Consider the following 23218-nt stretch of genomic DNA (forward strand, 5'->3'; position numbering starts at 1 on the left):
TTAACAGAAATAGCATAAATATACAGGGCCCTATGGGAGGACCAAACTATATACTAAAAAATGGAATGTGAAATGGTGAGCCCAACCAAGGTAAGAAGTAGTTAGCTAGGGGTAGATCGAAACACCAGAGGGAAGTACTGGAAGTGTCCCCAGCGACCAGGTGCAAGGTAGTTACCCACCCAGTCTTCCCATAGGCTAACCGAGTTGTGGTTGGAGCTTGTGGGATTTAGGAGCCTTCCTAGTGGACCCTGAGGAAACCAGCAGACAAGAGGAAGGTTGGAGAGTGCCCCACTCCAGGATACCCAGAAGTCACGGGTACCTACCCCAGTAACCCGGGTACAGCAGGAAGAAGATACTCTCGTGGAAATCAGTGGATGCCTCCGATTGTCCAGCTGGGGGTCACGACCCGTGGACCAGGCTGGTGGAACCCAGGGATGGATTCCAGAAGTGGCGAACCTGCAAAGGATAGGTGAAGTCCAGCACCCTTGGAGGTGCCCAGGTGGTACAGGTGACAATGCCCACCCTCTGGTAAGTGAAGTTCCTGCAAGTTGGTGGAAGAAGTCCAGCTGCAAGGTCCAGGAGCTGCAGAAAATCCCAGGAGTTGCCTATGAGCTGTCCCTCAACTGTTGCCAGATTGCAGGAGGGTCAGTGACCAGCCAGGTTACCAACCAGCACAGGCAAATGAAAGTATGAGCTAAAGAAGTATTTGCAAAGTTTTTGAGGACCAGTAAGGTCCTGGAGCTCTACCCTTGAAGGGGAGTCAGGGCTGGCCCTAAACACAGGAAGGCTAGCAGAAGTCAGTGAAGCCCCCATGGGTGACCCACAGGTGGTGGACACTGAGTAGCAAGGAGGCCTTACTAGCACAACCAGACAGAATTCCCAGTCAAAGCTGTCGGTGGTGCTCAGAGGCCACCCCACACCACCCCTTAGACACTTAATAAACAGGGGGTTGGGAGGGGGGTGGGAGTGGTCACACCTCTCGCAGGAAATCTTTTGTTCTGCCTCTCCTGAACCTGGCTCAGCAGCAGGAAGGCAGAACAGTGTCTGGTGTCAGCAGCACAGGCAGAACCAGGGGATCCTCTAAGGAACCCCCAGAGTACATGGTATCATGCAACTAACCCTGGAATTGGTGTAGTTGCATGATTCCAGCATGTTTAATACCAAACATGCCTAGGTTGGGAGAAGCCATTATGTAGTTGGACCACTCGTGTTCACCAGTGTCCACTACATACCATAAGATGGCTCCCCTCCACTTATGGAGTCCAGGAATTGGCCTGGTGTCTGTAGGGGCACCCTGCTTATGCAGGAGTATCCTCACACTTGGAGACATGCACACCCTGCCCTTGGGCTGAAGGGCCTACCAGAGGTTGTGAAAAGGTGTATGCACCTTTTCACACAGGCATCAATGGCAGCCCTGTTAGACAGCCTGCATGGGCTCCCATGGGTGGCACAATATATGCTGCAGCCTGGGTACCCAAGTACCATATACTAGGGACTTGCATTGGAGCACCAGTATGCTAATTGTGGGATTGTCGTCGTCGTCGTCCTCATCCTCCCAGTACACTACACTCCAAACCATATTGACACCATGCAAATAAAATAGTGTGGAGGGGGTGGGGTGTACTACACCCAGTACCTGGCTTTCTACACTGAACTCACATCTGACTCCCTCTCTGCTTCCTTTCATTAGAGCTGTTCTGGACACAGTGCAGTTTAACATCTGGGGAGGTATTGCTTGGGTATCTATACAAAGGTAAGGAATCTGCAACTAGAATTTGCTATCAGATGAACAAGCTGCTTGCCTTCTGTAACACCTTATCTGTCAGACTACAGGGAGTGCAGAATTATTAGGCAAATGAGTATTTTGACCACATCATCCTCTTTATGCATGTTGTCTTACTCCAAGCTGTATAGGCTCGAAAGCCTACTACCAATTAAGCATATTAGGTGATGTGCATCTCTGTAATGAGAAGGGGTGTGGTCTAATGACATCAACACCCTATATCAGGTGTGCATAATTATTAGGCAACTTCCTTTCCTTTGGCAAAATGGGTCAAAAGAAGGACTTGACAGGCTCAGAAAAGTCAAAAATAGTGAGATATCTTGCAGAGGGATGCAGCACTCTTAAAATTGCAAAGCTTCTGAAGCGTGATCATCGAACAATCAAGCGTTTCATTCAAAATAGTCAACAGGGTCGCAAGAAGCGTGTGGAAAAACCAAGGCGCAAAATAACTGCCCATGAACTGAGAAAAGTCAAGCGTGCAGCTGCCACGATGCCACTTGCCACCAGTTTGGCCATATTTCAGAGCTGCGACATCACTGGAGTGCCCAAAAGCACAAGGTGTGCAATACTCCGAGACATGGCCAAGGTAAGAAAGGCTGAAAGACGACCACCACTGAACAAGACACACAAGCTGAAACGTCAAGACTGGGCCAAGAAATATCTCAAGACTGATTTTTCTAAGGTTTTATGGACTGATGAAATGAGAGTGAGTCTTGATGGGCCAGATGGATGGGCCCGTGGCTGGATTGGTAAAGGGCAGAGAGCTCCAGTCCGACTCAGACGCCAGCAAGGTGGAGGTGGAGTACTGGTTTGGGCTGGTATCATCAAAGATGAGCTTGTGGGGCCTTTTCGGGTTGAGGATGGAGTCAAGCTCAACTCCCAGTCCTACTGCCAGTTCCTGGAAGACACCTTCTTCAAGCAGTGGTACAGGAAGAAGTCTGCATCCTTCAAGAAAAACATGATTTTCATGCAGGACAATGCTCCATCACACGCGTCCAAGTACTCCACAGCGTGGCTGGCAAGAAAGGGTATAAAAGAAGGAAATCTAATGACATGGCCTCCTTGTTCACCTGATCTGAACCCCATTGAGAACCTGTGGTCCATCATCAAATGTGAGATTTACAAGGAGGGAAAACAGTACACCTCTCTGAACAGTGTCTGGGAGGCTGTGGTTGCTGCTGCACGCAATGTTGATGGTGAACAGATCAAAACACTGACAGAATCCGTGGATGGCAGGCTTTTGAGTGTCCTTGCAAAGAAAGGTGGCTATATCGGTCACTGATTTGTTTTTGTTTTGTTTTTGAATGTCAGAAATGTATATTTGTGAATGTTGAGATGTTATATTGGTTTCACTGGTAATGATAAATAATTGAAATGGGTGTATTTTTTTTTTTGTTAAGTTGCCTAATAATTATGCACAGTGATAGTCACCTGCACACACAGATATCCCCCTAACATAGCTAAAACTAAAAACAAACTAAAACTACTTCCAAAATATTCAGTTTTGATATTAATGAGTTTTTTGGGTTCATTGAGAACATGGTGGTTGTTCAATAATAAAATTAATCCTCAGAAATACAACTTGCCTAATAATTCTGCACTCCCTGTATATCTAGCTACAGATTCCTTACCAAACCACCCATCCTCCCTGCTCTCTGTCAGATTCCTGGAGACCGGGCTGATAGCTTTCTGGGGCCTACTTGCTCACACCAGTGGTCAGTGCACTTCATGGCTCTGTGCTTCTAGTGTGGAAAGTCAAAAAGAAGGGGGAGGTGTGCAGTGTTTGGGGTATACATATATTTCAACTCCAGGGGAGCAGGATGTGTGCTTTTCCCCTCCACAGATGGATTTCTAGGCCTGTAGATTTCAAACGTTGTGCTGCCTGAACATGGCAGCCATATGCTTGCAGTAAAAAAATGTGATAAAATTATATATAATTTCAGTAAGTCACGGTGTGCTTAGAGATGGAACACATTTCCAGTTTTAATACGCATCACAGGAAAAGGTTTGTAATTAATGCAGTTAATCACTATTGGCTTTGCATTAATGTAACATGAAGATTTATTTTAAACACAACCTATCAACAGGCAAAATGGCATAACTCGGTGCTAAAGGTTGTGTCTGAAGTGACGCTGCCCCGTACTATGTGTTGGTGAGAAAAAAGAAAAAAAAACAGTGAAATGGTTTGATAAAGAGGGCTCACCCAAAACCCCTCTGTTTGTGGTTTTATGATATATTTCTTTTTGAATAAATGATTCTGGTGAGATGGCTAAACCGGTTTCTGAGCCTTACTTTATAAAGAGCTTGTTGAACATGGGTAGGAAATTAATCTGAAGGGAGTGTAAATGAGAACCTAGCCAGGCACCTCCAGTCGGTTTCCAATATCTTAGAATATCAACTGGTAGGATCATTAAATCTTTGCATTTTGAAAGATAATGTATAGTATTTTGGGTATCTGTAAACACAGATGACTAACCGTAGGCGTTATAAAGCAAGGATGGCTTCTGTAGTAGTGTTCTGATGTTTGCAGGCACTACAGGGTTCAAAGGAAGAGTGTGGCATTAGATTATGGCTCGGTTATGCGAATATACCAGGAGGGTTGCACACAAATAGGTTGCTCAGATACCTTGGTGTCACTTGAGGGCACCATGTGCACAATGAAGCCCCTGAAGTCCTCCGTTTGATCTCTTGGTTTTAGAGAACTAAACAATCCTAATGTAAGTTTATCGTTGTATAGACCCACTGGAAGAAAGGTAATGCTAAGGACTTCATGCACGAAAGGGGCACTAGTTATGGCCCGAAACCTAAAATGGCCTGCCAAAGACCAGTGGCAGTGGTATTTTGCGCTACACGGCTGCATCTCACAACTGATTACTACAACTTTTGAAATCTGTGATACGTAAATCTGGACAGAAGACAGTCGATTTCCACACACTGTTTCAGCGAGCCACTGATCCACATCGTCTGCCTCATCTCATTATCTGGTGGGAGAAAAAGTAGGATAATGCACGACAGTTTAGGCTCGTTACTCGAGAAGAGTAGGGCTATTTTGATTCACCTACTGAGTGAGTTCCTAACCTGTTTAAGTCCTTTGTCGTACGAGGCTTCCATTCTTTTCGCAATGGATGCTTGGCTGTGGTGTGCACCACTCCCAACCCTCGAAATGTGTTTTGTTGCGTCTGTCTGCAGCCACGCTAATGTTACTGCCTAATTGTAGGAAGTTGGCTCTGTATGTGCTATTTCAAAGTAAGGAATAGCATGCACAGAGTCCAAGGGTTCCCCTTAGAGGTAAAATAGTGGTAAAAATAGATAATACTAATGCTCTATTTTGTGGTAGTGTGGTCGAGCAGTAGGCTTATCCAAGGAGTAGTGTTAAGCATTTGTTGTACATACACATAGACAATAAATGAGGTACACACACTCAGACAAATCCAGCCAATAGGTTTTGTTATAGAAAAATATCTTTTCTTAGTTTATTTTAAGAACCACAGGTTCAAATTCTACATGTAATATCTCATTTGAAAGGTATTGCAGGTAAGTACTTTAGGAACTTCAAATCATAAAAAATGCATGTATACTTTTCAAGTTATTGACAAATAGCTGTTTTAAAAGTGGACACTTAGTGCAATTTTCACAGTTCCTAGGGGAGGTAAGTTTTGGTTAGTTTTACCAGGTAAGTAAGACACTTACAGGGTTCAGTTCTTGGTCCAAGGTAGCCCACCGTTGGGGGTTCAGAGCAACCCCAAAGTCACCACACCAGCAGCTCAGGGCCGGTCAGGTGCAGAGTTCAAAGTGGTGCCCAAAACACATAGGCTAGAATGGAGAGAAGGGGGTGCCCCGGTTCCGGTCTGCTTGCAGGTAAGTACCCGCGTCTTCGAAGGGCAGACCAGGGGGGTTTTGTAGGGCACCGGGGGGGACACAAGCCCACACAGAAATTTCACCCTCAGCAGCGCGGGGGCGGCCGGGTGCAGTGTAGAAACAAGCGTCGGGTTCGCAATGTTAGTCTATGAGAGATCTCGGGATCTCTTCAGCGCTGCAGGCAGGCAAGGGGGGGGTTCCTCGGGGAAACCTCCACTTGGGCAAGGGAGAGGGACTCCTGGGGGTCACTTCTCCAGTGAAAGTCCGGTCCTTCAGGTCCTGGGGGCTGCGGGTGCAGGGTCTCTCCCAGGCGTCGGGACTTTAGGTTCAAAGAGTCGCGGTCAGGGGAAGCCTCGGGATTCCCTCTGCAGGCGGCGCTGTGGGGGCTCAGGGGGGACAGGTTTTGGTACTCACAGTATCAGAGTAGTCCTGGGGTCCCTCCTGAGGTGTCGGATCTCCACCAGCCGAGTCGGGGTCGCCGGGTGCAGTGTTGCAAGTCTCGCGCTTCTTGCGGTGAGCTTGCAGGGTTCTTTCAAGGCTGCTGGAAACAAAGTTGCAGCCTTTCTTGGAGCAGGTCCGCTGTCCTCGGGAGTTTCTTGTCTTTTCGAAGCAGGGGCAGTCCTCAGAGGATGTCGAGGTCGCTGGTCCCTTTGGAAGGCGTCGCTGGAGCAGGATCTTTGGAAGGCAGGAGACAGGCCGGTGAGTTTCTGGAGCCAAGGCAGTTGTCGTCTTCTGCTGCAGGGGTTTTCAGCTAGGCAGTCCTTCTTCTTGTAGTTGCAGGAATCTAATTTTCTAGGGTTCAGGGTAGCCCTTAAATACTAAATTTAAGGGCGTGTTTAGGTCTGGGGGGTTAGTAGCCAATGGCTACTAGCCCTGAGGGTGGGTACACCCTCTTTGTGCCTCCTCCCAAGGGGAGGGGGTCACATTCCTAACCCTATTGGGGGAATCCTCCATCTGCAAGATGGAGGATTTCTAAAAGTTAGTCACCTCAGCTCAGGACACCTTAGGGGCTGTCCTGACTGGTCAGTGACTCCTCCTTGTTTTTCTCATTATCTTCTCCGGCCTTGCCGCCAAAAGTGGGGCCTGGCCGGAGGGGGCGGGCAACTCCACTAGCTGGAGTGTCCTGCTGGGTTGGCACAAAGGAGGTGAGCCTTTGAGGCTCACCGCCAGGTGTGACAATTCCTGCCTGGGGGAGGTGTTAGCATCTCCACCCAGTGCAGGCTTTGTTACTGGCCTCAGAGTGACAAAGGCACTCTCCCCATGGGGCCAGCAACATGTCTCGGTTTGTGGCAGGCTGCTAAAACTAGTCAGCCTACACAGATAGTCGGTTAAGTTTCAGGGGGCACCTCTAAGGTGCCCTCTGGGGTGTATTTTACAATAAAATGTAAACTGGCATCAGTGTGCATTTATTGTGCTGAGAAGTTTGATACCAAACTTCCCAGTTTTCAGTGTAGCCATTATGGTGCTGTGGAGTTCGTGTTTGACAGACTCCCAGACCATATACTCTTATGGCTACCCTGCACTTACAATGTCTAAGGTTTTGTTTAGACACTGTAGGGGTACCATGCTCATGCACTGGTACCCTCACCTATGGTATAGTGCACCCTGCCTTAGGGCTGTAAGGCCTGCTAGAGGGGTGTCTTACCTATACTGCATAGGCAGTGAGAGGCTGGCATGGCACCCTGAGGGGAGTGCCATGTCGACTTACTCGTTTTGTCCTCACTAGCACACACAAGCTGGCAAGCAGAGTGTCTGTGCTGAGTGAGAGGTCTCCAGGGTGGCATAAGACATGCTGCAGCCCTTAGAGACCTTCCTTGGCATCAGGGCCCTTGGTACTAGAAGTACCAGTTACAAGGGACTTATCTGGATGCCAGGGTCTGCCAATTGTGGATACAAAAGTACAGGTTAGGGAAAGAACACTGGTGCTGGGGCCTGGTTAGCAGGCCTCAGCACACTTTCAATTGTAAACATAGCATCAGCAAAGGCAAAAAGTCAGGGGGCAACCATGCCAAGGAGGCATTTCCTTACACTAATGCCTTCCGGAATCTATTCCCAGAGACTATCTTTAAAGCCCCCACTGAACTTGTAGACATCAGATGTATGACATGTTTAGTCCACCCTGCCAATCTTCAAACTTGTAACCTGCCATGTGCACAGACCTCTATGCAGCAAGGTTATTTACCCAAAGAGCTAGCTGTTAAGATCAGACTTAACACTGCATTAGGCTTCCCCACCCCACCACTGTTGGTATGATCGTACTACATCCTCAAATCATAAAGCTCAAGCCTTGCCTTTCAGGGCGCAGGCAATGGTGTGTATGCTTTGGAATTAAATTATTTTTTTCTTTCTTAAAGCAAAGCACAGCTGAGGTTCCTGGCTAGAAGTAACATACATTCCATTAACCAATACAAAACATCAGAAAACCAAACTGTAGGAAAGCGCCTCTTTTGACTGACACTCTGTCTCTCTAGCTCTTTGGTTTCTGGTGTAATTTTGACTGAGCATTGGCTCCTGCGAACCAGGTCCTCGGTACCTCTCTGCCCCCCCCCCCCCCCCCCCCCCAAAACTGCACAGTTGTTTTGCCAATTGGCAAAGCCTTTAGCACCCACTATAAGTCCTTACTAAATGATACCTAGGGGTACTAATGAGTGTCCCTAATAGTTGCAGTACTAATTGTGCCATCCTTATGAGCCCCTCACCAAGAATGTTACAGGCTGCCGTTGCAGCCTTCCTGTCTTGGTGCAGACAAAAGTGAAAACACAACATGGCACACAGCATGTCCCCTAAACACTGCATGCAATATGTTGATCACCCCTTTAAACAGGCCTTACAGCTTTATGGCCGGGTGTTTTATGTTACATGTCAGGGCATATCTGCACGAGCAGTTATGCCACTGCTATGTCTGTCGATTCTCTTACCTAGTAAGTGGCCATCAGGCCATTTTAAATGCATGTGGTGGACACTGGTCACTACGAGCTTCCCAGCTACATGATGGCTTCTCTGAATATAGGAATGTTTGGTATCAAGCATCGCAGATTAATAAACCCTCACTGATGCCAGTAAGGGTTTTATTAATACCTGCACTCAGAGGGCACCTTTTTGAGGGCCCCCCTGAAAAAATACTAGTGGGTTGACTGACTGACTGGTCCAGACCAGTTCAGCCACCTTAGACCAGTTTCTACCTGGAACACCCCCCCATCCCCCCCCCCACACACACACACTCCCCCTTGCCCCCTTTGTTGGCAGAATAGGCAGGGAAATTAGTCAGTCTAGGGGGATGTCCCACACCTAAGGTAGGCGAGCTGAAGTGGCCACTACTTTTTTTTTTTTTTTTTAATTCCTCCATCTTATTTGGAAGGAACTAGGCCACTAGGGTAAGGGTTGTGTCCACTTCGCAGCAAAAGTGGTCATAGAAAGGGTGTAGCCCATTGACTGGCACTCCCTGTAACTCTCCTGAATTGAGTATTTAGGTGTCATTCCTGAACCCATAATAATCCGATCCTGACAACCTAAGAAAAGGACACAGAGGAGTTGCACCTGCAGAAGAGGAAAAGTATAAGGAGAAGCAGCTGACTTGGTACTAGCCCCACAGTCCTTCCTGCTGACCTCAACAGACTCTGCCCAAAGACTCTTCCTGCAGCTGTTTCCAGGAATTGCAAGAGGACTGTTTGCCCTCCATAAAGACTGACTCCCATGAGCAGTGGATCTGCTCTGCTCAAAGTCTCAAGAATGGACACTGCAGCCTCCAGAACAGCAAAGACCCGACACACGAAGTGCTCTCCACCTGACGTCCATGACCCGAGGTGATGCCAGCAAGGTTCCCAAGCTGTCTAGAGTCAGTCCCCCCCCCCCCCCCCCCCAAGTTGCCTGCAGTCTGTGCACGCAGGCCCCCCTCTAGTGGCCTTGTGGTGAGAGAAAACCGGATATCTCCAGCAACAACTGAACCTGTCGCTCTTAACCCAACCTGAGGTGGGTCACTGGTACAAATGACATCCCCTGGCTCCCATGAGCTAGAATCCACCCCTACTAGATTCCCCAACGATGCCTGCAGCCTCAACACAGAGGACCCCCTGACCTAGAGTGCTCCTGAATGGAGAAACCGGACACCGAAGGACACCACTGCAACTATCAACCCTGGACCCTTGAGAAAGACCGAAGGCGCACCTACATCCAGGAGCACCAGAAGTCTACAACCTACCTGTTTGTTGTCCCCAACTGGCTTCCTAGTCAGAGCCTGCAGCCTGTTTTCACGAAGACAAATTCCCATAGAACATTGGCACCTGATGCCTTTCTGCACCTGGCTGCCTGGAGTGACCTGCTGGTGTCGAACTGATCAGTGCCAAGTACTTACCTTAATACTCTGAGATTGGCCTCGTAAGTCTTTAAGTGTGTTTGCTGAACATTGTTTTTTCTCCATAGGTTAACACTGGAAGTTCCTTAAACTGCACTTTTTATCTTTTTATTTTTTTAAACTAAAGTATTTATGCTTGAAAATGTACGTACCTTATAATGAAGTTCTTGGGTTTGTAAAACACACACGTGTGTGTGTGTGTGTGTGTATATGTGTATATATATATATATATATATATATATATATATATATAATCTCAGAAGTATTTTTGTAAATTGGTCTTGGATTTATTATCTTGGTGTGTCCCGTTTGTTGTCGGAGTACAACAAATGCTTAGCACTACCCTCTAATAAGCCTAACTGCTCTCTCACACTGCCACAAAATAGAGCATTAGTCCTATCTACTTTTGCCTCTCCAAACCAACTGGAAATCCAATGGACTCTGCACAGTGTACTTCTTTTTAGTGCACTGTATAAAGAGCCTGCTTCCTTCACAAACCGGTCTTCCCAAACCAATACCAAAATACACTAATTACCTGGCTCAATGACTTGAACTTTAACTGTTTTGAAGCACATTAACCAAATGCCAAGCCACTTGGATTCACCCAGTACTCCAAACCCCCACCCCCACACACCCCCACTCCTCTTCATGGTCAGCCACAAACTTTTTCCATTTCCCTCCTGTCTTGCTGAATCTATACATTTTGTATTTTTTTTGCCTCTGGACTTTGTGGACTGTACCAATGCTAACCAGTGCTAATGTTCTTGTGGTATCTCCCTAAAACACAGTAAAATTGGGTTACGCCTGATTAGTATTTTTAATTTACTTACGTGCCTAGTAAAGTGGTATATCATATATCCAGGGTTGGTAAATTAAATGCTGCCAGTGGTCCTGCAGCACTTATTGCTACCCTCTTAAATGCCCTTAAAAACACGCCTCATGCTTGTCATTGCAGCCTGTGCGCAGTTCTACATTGCAAATTAGATGTGGCAAAATGAACCCCTTGACAGTCCTAATCTCTTGTGGTGGTGTTTTTTTTTTTTTTATTTTTTTTTATTTTTATTTTTTAGTATAAAAGTCTCCCCTATGGTGTGCCCTAAACAGCCCATAGGGCAGGGTGCATTGTATTTAAAAAGTTGGACACATACTTTTGGGTCTTTCACTATCAGTGATAAACTCACAAATGTGTGTTTTCACTGTTGTGAGGCCTATCCCTCCCAGGAGATAATATTGGATTACTTTTTGACATTTATTAAATGATAACATTTTGTGTCTATTTAGGATGGAAGGAGTATGGCTTAGGGTGGTGATTGAGCATGTGGGTCATATTGTAAAGCTCTAAATTGTGCAATGGATGAGACACCGGCAAATGAGTTATTGTGTTGGTGAAGATAGAAAATGTGGGTGTAAAGATGGATTTTGATTTGTGTTATGGTGTGTGGTCTAATTTGTGATGGAAAGTATTGTGCATGTGATTTTGATGTGTTGGTGTGTGTTTTGTTTTTATGGACAAGTGAGAGGAGACATTGATGTAGTGGTTTTCTAAGAAGGATTTGTATGTAAAGTACTGCTGGTGAGTGGTGCTTGAATTGTACAGGCGGTGGTGATGTGTTTTGGAGAACAGTATGTTGGGATGGACAAGTGTTTGTGTTAGAATTGATCACTGGAAGAGGTAATGTGTGCTGGAGTAGACTAAGGATTGTTTGGTTGTGTTTTTTTTTTTTTTTTTTTTTAAAAGGCGGGTTTTGGTGGATGATATGATGGAAGGCTGAGTATAGGTTTTGTTGTGATAACTGGGTCTGTTAGGAGAAAGAGGATGGAGCTGGTCTTTTTGTATGAATAGGGAGTGTCTGGGTGCATTAAAGTTATGTATAATGTGACTGTGTGGTGTGGATTTGTTAGTGGTATGAGACAGTTTTGTGTGAGAATGAAGGTGCTATAGTGTAATAGTTGGGTTAGAAGGGTGCATAGATGTGGTTTGTGGGTTTTTGTAGTGATTTTTGAGACACTGAAATCTGTATGAGGTTTGTTTGTAGTGCATGAGTAGTATGCATTGCTGATATTGTATTTTGATGTTTGTGGATGGCTTAACGAGGTTGCTGGTAAGGAAATAATTGGGCAGCATCTCTGGCCGTAGGACCAACAATTGCCCATGTCCTCTCCACCCTTAGCCTTGACGCCTGGGCTGAGACATCTGAACCCTAAGGTTAAATGCCTTATTGGCCAAAAGATCCCTAGCCCTAAACCTTAGAGCTAGTAGGAGACACCGTCCTCTAAACCAATCACAGCCCTAGCCCGATTAGCCAATCCAAACCCTAATCATTAAGTCCAATAAGCAGCCTAGCCTAACAGACCGTCAGAGCTCAAACCCTAGCCTTAGCAGCCAGTCGGAACTCAAACCCTAAGCTCTCAGCTCTGGTGCAACCATTCAGATCATAAGATGCAACAAACAGTAAAAACGTCTATAAGGGTAAGAACTTAAGCACAGGCTGCTGGGTCTGGGGGGGCGAGAAGTGTTCTTCAATTCAGAATCTCCTTGGATACAGACAGGCTCAATCCACACTTTCTAGCTTCCTAAGACTACTCTTCAGGTAAGGACCAATTCTGAGGCCACTGAAATACCTCTTTTCATGAACTTGAACTAATCACTTTATCAAACAAAAAACAGCTTAAACCATAAAGCAGATTAAACAGTCTCCTAAACAAATTCTGGTTAGCCACTGCGGTGTATTTTACATTTTTTAAACCTTGTAAGGGAAGATGGGTATGGGGTGGTGGTGAGGCCCAGCACAGTATGAGGAAAAACTCAAAGGAATGTATACAGTCACAGGTAGAAAAAAACTGTGGTTTAGAATGACTAAGTATGCTGAAAACCAAGAGAAATTTAAACCAATATGTGTAGGAGAAAAGCACTTTTACAATTACAAGAATACTGACCTCTTCTCAGGCAACCACCACAATCCTTCTAAGGGAGAACCACAAAGTCACTAAATTACCTGTGATTAACCATCTGCTAGCCTGGCACAAATGCAGTCGGGCTTAACTTGGAGGCATTGTGTAAAGTACTTATGCAGCACTTAAACAGTAATGAAGTGAAAACTCAATACAAGAAAAATCCCACGCTAATTTAGAGAAAGAATAAAATGTATTAAGTTTGACACCAAAAATCAAATCCGTAAAGCTCAAGGTATGAATTTTTAAAGTGAAAGTTAGCAACTAAAAGATTGAAGCCCCAACTGCAGACCTCTAAAAACTGGAGACTGGGGCACAGTTGAAAGTTGTGGCTGACCGTTGTGAAGTGCGTTCAGACAAAGTGGGTTGGGCCTGGTCTCTACTTACCTTTGGACTCAGACATTTTGAAGAATGTCTGAGAGGGTAAAGTTCAGCAGTGCAAGGCATCCAGTGATGTCCCAGAAGGGATTGTCATCGGGGAGCCGCAGGACTAAGTAACGGTGAAGATTTCTATGTTTTAGACTTGGGGCCTCATGTAGGTGGTGGCACTGCCAAGCCGCATTGGACCCGAGAAGACCAAGTCAACAGTCTAACACCACCATGACAAAATTATGTGTTGTTTGATGCAGGGTGACATACATGTGAAGGGTTGAGTGTGTGTGACATCTCTAACCCACGCACAAAGAGCAGCTGATGGACTGAATGTGGAGCCAAACAAACATTCACCTCCAGTCACAGATCTGGGTTTAATCAACATATTTTTTTTAGCTCCCCATGCCACCCCTTTTTGGATCCAGCCATATGCATATCGGTCTTGACCCTGTTCCACATGGGAATAGTCCAGCCTGAACTGCAAGGTCAGGTCCTTCCTGGACCCGAAACCTATGGGGAACAAGGTCAAGACGGCTGGGTCCAAACTGGAATGGCATGGCAAGCAAAAAACAGATGGATTAAACCCAGATCTGTGACTGGGGATGAGTGTTTGGTTCGTTCCACGTTCTGTCCATTATGCTCTTTTTGAATTTGTCGCCCTAAGTGGGAAGGGTATGCCCAGACATGGGTCCCATGCTGGCTATGCCACAAGATTCAGCTAGCCTGGCTGAGGAGGGGTGATACCCCAAAACTGGTCCCATGTTGTTGTTTCTGTTCTAAGGGGGGGGGGAGGGGGTTTGGTGGTTGAGACAGTGCGCAGCGCTACAAGGCCTAAATATGGGTGACTTTTTAATTTTTAAAAGGGAGGGTTTGATTAGTTAAATTGGTTTATTTTGTCAGGTTGAATTAGTCTTTACACTGCTAAAGGCAGATAACAGTGGGACGCCTGAAGCCAGGTTTGCACTGCCACTGTAGTTGATAGTACAATAGGTGCCTTGGTTTACTAGTGCCATTTAAATTCAAGGCCCTAGGTACTCTTTGTAATATATAGTAGTGACTTCTGGGCAAGATAAATATGCCATTCCCACCTAGTGTAAAGCAGAGCACAAGTACTTTCCTACTGGTACATAGGGATAAAGTGCAAAGAGTGCTAAAGCCAGAATTTTTTTTGGATCCAGCAAAAGGTAGACAATCCAGGGTGACTACAGAGAAAAGGCAGATTTCCTACAGAGACCCAATTAAGTGACATCAGATAGACCAGATAAACGTAACTACATTCAGAACACTCCCAGTAACCACACAGAATGAACACACAAATTCAGAAAACTACAAGAAACGAATGCAATAAGTGACCTATAAAAGTGCTGATTAAAATACGGTGCCATGTTTTTCCAGTTATCCTATCTTGTGCATTATACTTGACACAACAAGTGTCAACCCTCTCAGTGCTCATAGACAATCGTATGACAGCATGTGACTTTATATATCTGTTTCCTGGAGAATTTCATAAAATATTATAGGCGTTGTTTTTCCTAGAAGTTTTGAACGTACTTTGTAGTGCGTGCTGTTCTGGACTTCGTGGCAAGCTGGCCCATTAAACACATCGTTTATAGGTATTGGCAAAAGCCAGTAGGTCTGGCCTTGGCAAACAGGTGTGATTATAATTTTGTGTTTTTGTGTGTTTTTTATTTATTTTTTTACCTTTTTATGGAGAAGTATAAGCTGAAAAAGGAAAATGGAATATGCAGTACTCTTAACGTGGCTGCCTTATGCAAACAAGAATGTTAAACTTAAACTTCAAAATACATTCAGCTGCAGCCTTATTAGTGCATGTAAATAACAAGCCTTTCCGTCGTGCATAGCAATTTCAAAGGATACTAGCATAACTCACCACTTAACCAAGCAACCAAGTCACCCAGGTGCAACGTTAGTATGGTAAGGACACTTGATAACATCAAAGTAATGGAGAATACATTGCAACTGAAGGAAAAAAAACTATTTTAAATGTGATGTGAACAAAGTACACAGGCTTTGTGCAGTCACTCAAAGTGAACAGAACTAGTAGGTAATTTGGGCGGACCTCATTGTCTCATGCTGTATTCTATAGTGGTGGAAGCAAAATGTGAGTGAGTAACTGGTTCAGTGGGTGAAGGCTCTTGACTAAAAGCCCCTTTGCATGTATATAATGTAAGGGTTACAGTAGCTTGCAAACTGTTTCCAAGACGGACTCTAGGTAGGTTGCTAGCCTTGGCTGCAAATCAGCATTTGAGTCGCCCTGATGCTCTTGGCCATTATGGAAAGGGTGCAGTTGAATCACCCAACCTATATTCTGGTACCAAATTAGCAAAAATGGAATCCTTTAAACGCAACCGTAGGTCTTGCCTATAGATCTGAGTGAATCTGGCTAACTACTTCAGTAAACCTGCATCCTCTATGTAGATCTTTATAATAAGATAATATTCTCACCAACCTTCCTAAAGCAAGGTTTAAACTGTTGAAATGTTGAGCTGCTTTGTAGAGATTTCTTGTGCCAGCACTTTCATTTCTTGAATTCCGATTAACGCCACATTTAGCAGCGTTGTTTTTTTTTTCTTGTGGGCCTTTTTTCATTGGTAAAATCCTCTTCTCACGGAATTTGTAAAGTCACGTTTCTCTTATTGCAGGCTTGCTGGGCTTATTTTTTTTTATTCTTTTTAATCTGGTTTTTCCTATCCCGAAATAAAAACGCGGTAAGGTTTACTTGGAAAGTATGGTAAACTGAGCTGGTGCTACCGGGATTTTCCCGTTGACCTGCAGGCTGTAGCTTACTGCTGAATAATGCACGCCGTGTGCCATGTTCCAGTTGACTTTACAAGCCCGTTGCCTTCTGCTCATTTATACGGCTCACACCGCCTGTGGGTCAGATATGTACTTCATGAATACTCACACTCTTGTTCCTTTCTTTCGTCCTGCACAGGGTGTTAAATGGGGCCACTAAATTTAAGTTGCTCCATTCTTTTTTTTCCTTTCTTTTTAATTGGGCACGGCTATCTGGGTGCGCTCAGAAGGCTATTTTGCTGGTGCCAATCGAAGTGTTGTAGAGATGTGAATGTAGGATTCTGTGGCCACCCAATGGAAGTGGAAGGGCAGATAGAGTAGTAGGTGATGTGGACGTGGAGGGTTCTGCTTAGGGTTCAGAGGAGGCGGGCTCCTGATGTCCTTTTATGGTCTAAGACCCCCTTATGAAAGCGAGTCGAAGCATGCGTGTTCATTGCCACCAGTACAAAGGCGTCACTGTGAAAGCCATTATACCCACCAAGGCAGGACTTTAGTATAGCACGTTTCAGGTCCTCACCGATCCCATTTCTGACAGCTTGGGTTCCCTAAACAACGCTCCTCTTGTTTGGATTTATACAGCCTCCTGCAATCCAAAATAACCCAGAGGATGGGCTAGCCCAGGAATCCACCTTCGTGTTTCCCTCGGTCCTGCGGGTTAGGCTTTATTGTGAACATAGTGCTTTTTGGTGCCATATTCTCCCGTATCTGTAATATAATCTGTTGTATGTAGCGTTCATTGAATTGTCTGTAGGGTGCAGGTTTCAGGCAGCTCTTTACCTCAAGCCTGGGACTCAGTGGACACTCTTGCTTCCTGGGCTTGTGTGGATGCATCCTTGGCGACAGCAGGGCCAGGACAATCATCTAAAACCAACCGAGACAGAAATGTGAAAGAAACTGATAGGAAACTGCTGTTCCTTCCCTGCTCGATTTACCCGTCTCCTGCAGGAGAAGTAGTCGTGGCTGTAGTTAGCCTATCTCTAAATTCGGTGATGTGGCAGCGGGCTCAGTGGGTAGTCACTCACTGTGATGGCACCGTAGGCTTAGTAGTATGAGTCGGTTTGTGACTCTTAGCCTTGCCCAGCATGAATTATTCTGTGCCTTGACGTTTGCATCTAGGTGATTACTAATAGTGGAAAAATGTGTGCTTTTTAGAATAGTAAGAACTGCGCGTTGCCTTTGTCATTTCAGAGTACTGATTTGGCTGACCCTATTCTGCCTTCCAGAGAGTCTAGTTATTCCTATTCCTGACAATCTGTATTTATGTATGGAAAGACACTTTGAAGTGATTCACGAATGAGCCTATGACTCGCTTGATGAAGTGTTGGCTGTTGGAGTCTGCCGATTTGTGCATGGTATGAGCACTACTCCAATCCCTTCATGTCTCTTGTGGTCTTAGAATGTCTGCCAGTGAGAGGTAGCATTCAAGTTACAAAATCTATATGTACAGGTTGATTTTTAGGGTCGGGCCTGAGCCAGCGCATGTGTCTCACGAGCAGACTGTTGTGTACAGTAAAGGGCTTGGAGCCTGCCTGTCACTTACCATTTGTTTACTTACGTGGCATTCTGCTTTACTGCCTCGTAATTGGTCACTGCAGGCCTGGCATCTTTTCCGTTCCTCTGTCTGGAGCATTGACCAAACACTGATTGATTCAACTTAATCAGAGTCCGCCTGCTGCTCCCGAGGTGAATGAGGTACTGTTGTGTTACTTTTAGCTTCCAGTGCCCTGCAACTAGAAGGCGTGCGACTGTCAAACGTGCCCAGATGCAGCAGGACAAAGTTGTGTGTGTGTGTGTGTGTGTGTGTGTGTGTGTGTGTGTGTGTGTATATATATATATATATATATATATATATATATATATATATATATATATATTTTTTTTTTAATAGCTAGCTTTATTTGGCCAAGCCTTCTAACTTTGCACTCTTGCTTTGTGTTTGCTTGTGGGCGCTGTTATAAAAATATGATTATCTTGTTCTAAGTATTGCAAAGCAAAATTGTTTCTTTGTGTAATTTCTGAAATGATGCTCTAACACAATTGCACATTACACCTGTATCCAAAAGTCTTCCCCACTCTAGTCTCCAATACAACCCAACTCGCTTCACTCCAATCCAGTTCACCATACTCTAAAACCACCCACACCACCCCAACTCATCCCACTCAATGCAATCCACCCCACTCCAATAGTCGAGTCTGCGTGAATCCACCCTATCCCAATGCAATCTACACCACTCTACTGTGCCCCCACTCCAAACCAGTCCACCCTTCTTCAGTCCTCTATAGTAAATTCACCCCACCCTATTCCACATCACCTCAGTGCAGTCCACTCTGCTCCAGTCACTCCAATCCAACAAACACCACCCCACTGCAATTCAATCCATCCCACTGCAATCAGTCATCCTACTGCAGCCCATCACATCTAAATCCACTCCACTCCATTTCAATCCACCCAATTTACTCCAATCCACCCACTCTATCCCCATCCAATCTAATCTGCCCCACTCCAGTCGAACCATCTGCCCCACTCCAGTCTACCCCACTCCAATATACCACCCCTCCAATCCAAAACAATCTGCTACACTACAGTATGTACCCCCTCCAATCCAAAACAATTTACCAAACTCCAGTGTGCCCCTCTCAATCCTAAACAATCAGTCCCACCCAAATTCACCCCATTTCAATCTTCCCCACTTAAATCCAAAACAATGTGCACCACTCCAACCTGCCCCACTTCCAAACAACCCACTCTAATCCAACATCTGCCTCACTCCTTTTTGCCCTGCTCCAATCCAATCTACTGCACACCAATTCAACCCACTCCAAGCTATCAGTCCAACCCACTACAATCCAGTCCACCCAATCTAGTCCACACCAATCCAGCCCAGTCTACCCCACCCAACCCCCAATTCCTCCCCCTCGCTCCACTCTGATCCCCCCACCCCAATCCACATGACTGCTACCCAGTTCACCTCGCTCCACTCTATTCCAGCCAGACACCCCGATCCATCCCCAAATACAATCCACTTTAATCCGTTCCACTCCAATTAAATCCAGTCCACAATAATCCACCCTACTCCAGCCTGATCTACCCCTCTTCAAACCACCTCAGCTCACTCCAATCCACCACTCTATCCCAATCCACCACAGTTCAGTCCACCCCATTCCGCCATACCCACACTCAGCCCACCTCACTCTATTCCACCCCACTCCTGTCCAGCATACTGCAATCCACCCTGCTCACTCTACCCCACTCCACCTCCCCACCCCAGGTAGTCCACCCCAGTCCACTACAGTCCAGTCCACACAATCCACACTCTATCCCAAGCACCCCAGTTCAGTCCACCCACTCCAGTTCACTCCAGTTCAATCCAGTCTAATCTACCCCAGTCCATTTCACCCCATTTCAGTTGAGTCGAATCCACCCCACTCCACCACAGTGCAATGCACCCCCTCCTCCCCCAATCCACGCAGCCCTATGCCTCCAATCTAGGCTACCCTCCCAATCTAATCTACCTCACTCAAACACCCCAATCCCATCCACCCCGCTCCAATCCATCCCACACCACCCCACTCTGCCAATCAAATCCACTCCACCCTGCTACCGCAATCCACTCATCTCAAATCCAGTCCACCATACTACCTCAGTCCACTCTACCCTATTCAACTCTACAAAACTCTCTGCCACTGAACTCTGCTCCCCTCTTCGACTGTCTACTCTCTCTGACACTCCATTCCACTAACTCTTAGCTATGCTGGACAACAGCCACACTGGTGTACATTTCAAAACACATTTCCAAAGCAAATAGCTCTTGTATATGCGAGACCTATTAGCTCTGCCCCCGTGCTTGTTTTATTATGGTTTTGATCTTCCATAATAGTGACTTGTGGAAGAAATCATCAAGGCTCTTGTCAACATATGTACGTGGCGCTCCCACATAGTGCGAACCATCGGTTTACCCCTCTATTCCTTCTTCGAATCGCATGGAAGCGCTCATTACAACTGTTTGTTTATAATCAGCCACCTGGCAAACGAAGATTTGTGCACTTATTTTTATTATTTTTTTTTGTTTTAAACTGCTTGCTCAATTAAGCAAACGTTTTAATTTTAAGTCTGTGTTCAAATCTGGACTTTGTCTTTCAGGAGCCGAAAAATACAAATTCGAAACATCCCACCTCAGCTTCGATGGGAGGTAAGTTCCTTTCTCTTCCATGGTGGGAGTGAAGACAATTCGGGTCTGAATCCAAACAGAACTAGTGCACACATGTCCTGTATTATTCTTTCTGTCAAATAGGAAAGGTTAATAGGCTCTTAAATATTTCCTCTGTGGAAATTAAAAGGGGTTGCCGAGTCCACCTAGCACATCCCTCACGGCACGCTGCATCTCAGTATTGTATTATACTGGTATCTGTAGAGTGCTTCCTTACTCCTGCGAGTTTGCTTGCAGGAACCATCACCCTGTTCCTTCAGCTGTGCTCTGATGATCCCAGGGGCTACTGGGACATCTGTTTGGCAAATCCAAGGTACAGGCAGACTTTTTGGGTGAGGTTTGCTTACAATTTGATGCAAGGATTCAGTGTCTAATCAGCTTGGCTACGTCATTTTTTTCATACGTATATTGAAGATTTTTTTTGTTTGATAGTGCAGTATGAACGTCTGGCAGGGCTTGTACTAAAGGATTATTTTTAGAGGGCTGACTTTTGACACTTTGCCTTAACCATTAACCAGTGTGTACCAGTAACTGTAACCTTTTATCTTGAAGGTTACCGTTATTAGTGTGTTGTGTAATTAATTCATCTTATATTGGAGACACCCCCCGCCACCCCCGTAAAATAAAGATTTTCCAAGACATTGCACATTTCTCTAATTTAAAAAAAAGGTTTGTTAAATACCCTTTTCGCTATATTTAACATTTGATGGAAAGGAAGCAAAACGTGAAGACTAGAGGATGGAGTGCATGTTCGAGCTTCTGCGCCCAGGGATCTCCCATATTTTCACATAATCTAATAGGTGGAATGCAGTTGGTCTGGACACTGCTCCATTCCTGGCATCTTGAATTTTATTCCAGCATGAAATACGGGGGTGTGTGTGATGTGTTTTTTTTTTTTTTTTTTATCGGTCTTTTTTTTTTTTTTTTTTTTTTAAATGAATCTGTTCCTGAATCCCCAAGACCAGGGCCTAAAGATAGACACAGAATTGATGCTTCCAACCGAAATCAGTGACATAATGTTTACCATATACATTGTTCTAAACCTTTCCTTTTGAACATCTGGAATGGCAGGTTTTGTCCAAATTCAGTTTTCTATAAAGAATGCCTACAACATTCTGACTAGCTTTGCTGTTATACAGTAAGTTCCTGCCTCTGTAGAACATTGATTTATGAAGGTCAACTGACACACGTTTCTACAAAGCAGCCATGGACCTGTGGGTCTTGGTAAATGTCCCGGACGTGCTCAGAGGGTCCTAAAATCATACAACAGGCTGGCTGTCATCTGGCCTCTGGATGTCCGCAAAAATGATGCACCAACTAATTTTTTTTTTTTTTGCCATAAGTTAGGAGTGGCCTGGGTTTTAGGGTATGTGCGGCTGGAGTGATCAGGGTTGGCCATTAGATTCCACAGACGGTACCATGCTACTTTATCGTATGTCCTCATACTCGGAGAGCATATCAATTCCTTCTGAAAGGCAGCCTGGCTCTGCCAAGTGTCCAAGCAGAATTTTTTATAAGAGCAGTTGGGAGTAAAACGTTTTGTTAAGTAAAAACTTAAGTTGCCAACGGTTCCTGAACATGGACCCAATTCATCATACAAGGGATGTGCTCAGAAATTTCCTGTACCTCCAAAGAAGAAGAAAAAGGTCATTCCCACCAGTCCTGTTCTCCCAACTTTGTTTGCTTCTCCACCCCCATTAAGTCCTTTACCTTACTCACTACCACCACTTCATTCACTGCATCAGTTTAGTGATATAGGTGACATCACTCCACAATCATACGTAGAGGAACGGGGAGGGACAGAGGAACAGCACCCCACAGATCCATGGGACAGATATATTGACCCTATAGAGGATACTGACCCAGACCTATACTCAACCAAACCCTCACCCTCAGGTGACACATCATTCCAAGAGCTTATTGCCAGGGCAGCTACATATCATCAGTTCCCCTTACACAAGAATCTAATTGAGGATTATATTTTTGAGACACCAGCAAATACAACGAGGCCATGTCAATATCTGTCCATGTTAAAAGGCATGCTTCAACACTTGGACGAGATTTTTAAAGCTCCGATGCGAGCACAAGTTCTTTGTTTTTCACCTTACATCAACGGCCAACTATTCCCAGACTCGATAGTAGTTTCTAATGTTTGCAAAAGAGTAAATTCTCACAGGAGAGGCCCCTCCGCCAGATAAGGACTCTAAGCTTATCGATACATCAGGAGGGGGGAAAAAGGGTTGCAACACTAGCAGCTATTCATTGGTGCATTGCAAACACCCAAGCAGTGTTGGGAAGATATGACAGGGCACATAGAGATGAAATGGAGGAACTCCTCCAGTGTCTCCCTGATGTGATGAGTATTTAAAAAAAAAATGGGGGTCTTCAGACCAGCATACTGATGCGTAGACACGCTTGGCTGCACATATCTGGTTTCAAGCTAGAAGTGCAACAGGCACTTCTTGATACACCATTTCATCAACAATAGCTGTTTGGTTAACAGGTGGATCAAACATTTGAGAAAATGAAGACACAAGTTGCCAAGTCAGAGTGTATGTCCCTTCTCAAAGAAGCCCATAAAGCCACAACAAGAGCGTGTTACGCTGCTAAGTGGAAAAGATTTGTTTTACTGCCAGAGTAAACATATTGAGCCTTTTTCATGCAACTGTCCAAAGCATTGTCTAATTACTTAATTTACAGACATCTGGTCTAGCATACACTTCAATATTATTGCATCAGGCCGCAGTCTCCGCCTACTTGCAAAAGAGAGATAGCACTCATCACTATTGAAAGTTTCAGTTATAAAGCATTTCAGCTGTGTGAGCAAATGACTACCTGAAGGCCCTTGAATCGTCAGCGAAGTCTTGCGGTCTGTGT

General features: G+C 45.2%; 1 protein-coding gene across 2 annotated transcripts in view; it reads left to right on the top strand.

Moving 5' to 3' along the window:
• The window catches only part of IGF2BP1 (insulin like growth factor 2 mRNA binding protein 1), a 318886-nt gene that overhangs the window by 47445 nt on the left and 248223 nt on the right, over positions 1–23218 (top strand). For both annotated transcript variants that reach the window (XM_069237576.1, XM_069237578.1), the window contains one exon: positions 20275–20323. In XM_069237576.1, the coding sequence (XP_069093677.1) occupies positions 20275–20323 (49 nt within the window). The remainder of the gene's footprint in view (positions 1–20274; positions 20324–23218) is intronic.

The sequence above is a fragment of the Pleurodeles waltl genome, chromosome 6 (assembly GCF_031143425.1).
Source record: "Pleurodeles waltl isolate 20211129_DDA chromosome 6, aPleWal1.hap1.20221129, whole genome shotgun sequence".
In the NCBI taxonomy this organism is placed as follows: domain Eukaryota; kingdom Metazoa; phylum Chordata; class Amphibia; order Caudata; family Salamandridae; genus Pleurodeles; species Pleurodeles waltl.